General features: G+C 30.0%; 1 protein-coding gene across 1 annotated transcript in view; it reads left to right on the forward strand.

Moving 5' to 3' along the window:
* Positions 1 to 5,000, forward strand: part of LOC118447797 (G protein-coupled receptor dmsr-1) — a 22,598-nt gene that overhangs the window by 1,664 nt on the left and 15,934 nt on the right. The window contains exon 1 of the mRNA XM_035880167.2: positions 1 to 573. This exon is cut by the window's left edge and continues 1,664 nt beyond it. Within this exon, the coding sequence (XP_035736060.1) occupies positions 1 to 573 (573 nt within the window). The remainder of the gene's footprint in view (positions 574 to 5,000) is intronic.

Below are 5,000 nucleotides of genomic sequence, written 5' to 3' on the forward strand. Positions count from 1 at the left end.
TGTTCTGTCCTATACTATGTATACCATTATACATAACGACCGAGGTAAGATCGCAAATCGAATTATTGGATGAGAATGGAATGAACGTTAATATGACCAACGTACAAAATAATAATTATTGGAACTATAGTATATATAATAATACATCGAATACGACCCTTTATTTCGTTAAATTAAAGGAAACTCCGATGGTCAATGGTATGCTAAAAGAAATGAACTTTTGGATCTACAGCGTCGTTATCAAATTAATACCGTGCATGGCCCTGACCATTTTGAGCATTAAATTGGTCATCGTATTGCTCGAGGCTAAAGAACGTAGAAAGAAATTGACTACTACCGCGTTGAAAACTAACGACGAAAGATTGGCGGATAAAGCTACGAACGATCAAACAAAAATGAAAAAGAAAAAGGCCAATAGAAATATGGAGAAGGAAAGGCAAACGGATAGAACGACGATGATGTTATTAGCTGTTTTACTATTGTTCTTACTCACCGAATTGCCCCAAGGTGTACTTGGTTTGCTCAGTGTCATATTAGGCTCGAGCTTCTTTCATACGTGTTACGTTATGTTAGGTGAGTTCCTGACGAAATTTTTTTTCTTTCGTAACCTTTTTTTTTTTAGCTTCTGTCTGTCTGTCTCTCTCTCTCTCTCTCTCTCTCTCTCTCTCTCTCTCTCTCTCTCTCTTTTCTTTGCTAATAAAATTTAAAATAATTCAATGGAATCGTACAAAAATTTTCTCACACAATTGTTCGATATTATCTTTTTGATTTTTTTCTCTTTTTTTTTTTTTTTTTTTATGAATGTGATTATTTTATGAATGTTTCCTCTGTGCTCATGCAAAAATAATATTTACTCGCACGCGTACGTATCTTAACGTATACTTTTATCTTCTTTCTCATCTTTTTTTCTTCTTTTTCTTTCTTCTTTTCTTTTTCTTTTTTTCGTTTTTTTTATTTTTTTTTCTTTTTATTATTATCCTCGCAACGCTAAATGGATAGAATAATTCGATTCCCCGACGTTTTTTCTTATTTTGTCCCACTTCCTGATATTTTTTTCTCTTTTCTTCTTCCTCTATCTCTCTCTTTCTCTCTCTCTCTTCCTCATCCTTTTCTTTCGCCCTCTCTTTTTATTCTCTTTTTCTTTTTTCCATTTTTATTTACCGAAATTCAAAGAAGGGAAAAGAAGTTAGCGTTGGGACGTCGATGTAAATATACATTTTGATAAACTCACGTGATTCGTTCATCTTAATCCCACGAGATAATCTGTGTATCTATTCTCGAAATGAACCTTTCGACGGCACATTATCGCGAAAAGCCGATTCGTGAATAGGGAGGATGACACAGGGGAATGAAAGAAACGTTTGCTACGTTTTATCGGCAGTATCATATTCCCATTTGGTTTGTTCTTGTTTCTCATTAAATTTCTCCGTTCTCTTTCTCCCTCTCTCTCTCTCTCTTTCTCTCTCTGTCTCTATGTCTCTCTGTCTCTCTCTCTTACTCTCTCTGTCTCAATCTCTCTTACTCTCTCTCTGTCTCTCTCTCTCTCTTAATCTCTATTTCTTTTTTCCTCGTATAAAATCGTGCTCTCATTTTTACAGGAAAGAGAAAGAGAGAGAGAGAGAGAGAGAGAGAGAGAGAGAGAGAGAGAGAGAGGAGAGTAAATGTGTTTGTTATTATTGAAAGAAAAAAAAAAAAAGGAAAAAAAAGGAAAGAAAGGAAAAGCAGAAGAAGAAGAAGATGAAGAGAAAAAAGAAATAAGACATAATTAGACGTTTACAATAAATAACTCGTAAATAACTCGATGCTATTCTTCCTAAGGAATATACACGTTTCCCTTTTGATTGATTGATCGATCGATTAATTAATTAATTTATTTATTTCATTTTATTTGTTTCTTTCTTTTTTCTCTCTCTTTCTCTCTCTCTCTTTCTCTCTCTCTCTCTCTCTCTCTCTCGCTCTCTCTCTGCTTAATTAAAATTTTATTAAGCATGTTCGATTATTTTCAAAGGAAGAGAAAGAAAAAAAAAATAGAAAGAAAGAAAAAGAAATGTGTATTTAAAGGACGCACGTGAACGACCTTGAGAGAAAACGAAATACGAATAAAAATGCATTCAAAGGTCGTTCATGCATTCGAACGAAATGTATTGAATAAAAATTCTTAATTATATTTAATTCTCTTCTGTCTCTATTTTCTTTCTTTCTTGTTTTTCTTTTTTTTTTTACTTTCTTTTATATTTTCCTTTTTTAACAAATTGAACTTTCATAAACTTTCTATAAAATGTATTAGTACCATGTATTACGAAAAGTTTGTAAAAAAGTGAATGGAGAGTAGTCGAGTGGTCGAAGAAAGAAAAGCATGATTATCTCTAATAAAACATTATAAATATGGGTCACGATATCTACATAAATACATATATTATACATTACTTATATAAAAGATATTTATATTTACAAATATATATATATATATATATATATGTGTGTGTGTATATATATATTTGTAAGAAAACTGGGACGAGTTATATTTCTCTCGTTTATATTATCAATGGCTTGCAAAAAATAAGCCATTGTTTCGATGCGTTTCATGTGTTCTAACTTTTTGTCTTATTCTCGTATTCTCTCTCCCTCTCTCTCTCTCTCTCTCTCTCTCTCTCTCTTTCTCTCTCTTTCTAACTAACTATCGTCGAAAACCGTGAAACCGCAAGGTCCATACAATCGAACTGATGGCTTAGCTCCCTTTTCATTTCACTAATCGACTCGGCTCTTTGTTCCACTTGCGATAGTAAAAGATCGACCAGATTTTTATCTCGCTTGACTGATGACGCGAAAAGTAAGTACATCTTTTCCTCAAACCCCAGCCTCCCACCCGTCCCCGGCCCCCAATCTCCCCGACCCTTTTCCTCTTTTCTTTTCTTCTTTTCTTCTTTCCTTTTCTTTTTTCTTTTTTTTTTTTTTTTTTCTTTTTCTCTTGTTTCTCTTTTTTGATCCCGAGGACAAATCATCTCTTCGCAGAATTACAACGAATAAAAATCAATGGTACGAATTAATGTTTTGTAGAAAAATCAACAAATTTTGTTCGATTTTGTTGACGCGAAAAGTAAGTACATTTTTCCGCCGTCTCACCCTCATCCCTCCCCTCTTTCTTCTTTCTTTTTTTTTTTTGTTTTTTTTTTTTTTTTTTTTAGATCCCGAAAACAAATCATTTCTTCGCAGGATTAAAACGAATAAAAATCGGAGTAATAGGACTTAACGTTTTTTTTTTTTTTTTTTTTCAAAAAAGAAAAATAAATCTATTCAATTTGATCTGTACTGTTCTGTTCTGTCCAGTTCAATTCAGTTCAATTCTGTACTACTTCATTAATTGGAGTTCGTTCCTCGATTAAATGTATATCTCAATAGATAATAATTTATTTATCTTTGGAATATCGTATTGTGTATGTACGATTACATGTATTGGAACACCTGTAAACGCGCACGCGCGTATATGTTAATTTACTCATTTATGGACTACTGAATACAAATATTGGTTTATTCGCTTTGTAACGTGTTAATATAATTATAAATATTTGGAGAAATTAATGAAAGAATTAAAAAAAAAAAATGGAAAAAGAAAAAAGTAAGAAGGACAAAGAAATACATATTGTATTTTAAAACGCGTGCACTCCTACGCGTACGGATACATAAATACGTATAATTATTTCTGAAATGAAAAATAAATTTCTTTCAATATAATGATCGATCGTTAAGCGACTACAAGTTAAAAGAAAATAAAAATTATAATAGTGACATGTTAGTTTGATATTATTTTAAATGGGTTACAGATTTTATATCCGATAGAACGATCAATCCTTAAACAAATATCTAAAATAAAAAAAAAAGAAAGAATGAAAGGATATTTTACTGTGTCATATGTGAGAAAACTTAATGGTTGATTTTTTGAAGCAAATAAATAAAAACATGATAAAAAGAAACATAAACAAAAAAAGAAAAAATATATATATATATATATATATATATATATATATATATTTTCTTATATATATACATATATGTATATATACGTTGCTCTGATTACATTGAACAAGAAACAAATTTATTCAACGTAACGATAAATTATTAAATTAAAAAAAAAATATATATATATATAAACAAAAAAAAAATTCGTTTCGTACTATATAACTAAAACAAATCAACTTATTTATTCTTAACATTAAACGATAAAATCTTAGGAAAAAAAAAAAACAAGAGAATTAATTAATTAACGAATTAAAATTTTGTTCGAAAAATCGAAAAATAGAAAAGGATTTATCGTCCTCCAAGAAAAAAAAGAAAAAAAAAAAAAAAAGCTAAAACGAACGAATAATTTAACGTAACGATATAAATCGTACGTTGGACACAAGTGAACATAAAAAAAAGAACAGAACAAATTGTTTCGATGTAATCAGTTCTGCAAAAAGAAAAAAAAAAAAAAGAAAAAGAAAAGAAGAAAGAAAAGAGAAAACCAAAAAAGAAAAAAGAAGGAGAGAAAAAAAGAAGAAGAACGAAACGAACAAACGAAAAATTTAATAAAACGACGATACAAATCTAAATCGAAGGAATGAATGAGAAATTTTCGTATAAAACAAAAAAAAAGAAAAAAGAAAGAAAAAAGAAAAAAAAAGAAAAACAAGAAGAAGAAGAAGAAGTAGGAAAAAAAGGGTAACGAACGGAAAAATCCATAAAGACGATAGATTGATCTCGCTCTTTCGCAGTTTAGAAGAATAAGGGATTAGAAAGAAAAAAAAAAAAAAAAAAAAAAGAAAAGAAAAAACGTAGCAGGTAAAAAAGAAAAAGGATAAAATGGAAGGAAGTAGTCAAGGAAGGGGAAAAAGAAGAGAGAGGTACAAAAAATGAAGGAAAAAAAGGAAATAGAGAAAAAAAAAAAGAGAAAAAAAGAAAAGTGAAAAAGAGAACTAATGATACATCAACTCTACTACTAATTAAGTTTCCCCGAAGACGAA

The sequence above is a fragment of the Vespa mandarinia genome, chromosome 3 (assembly GCF_050613455.1).
Source record: "Vespa mandarinia isolate Hongniang chromosome 3, ASM5061345v1, whole genome shotgun sequence".
NCBI lineage: Eukaryota > Metazoa > Arthropoda > Insecta > Hymenoptera > Vespidae > Vespa > Vespa mandarinia.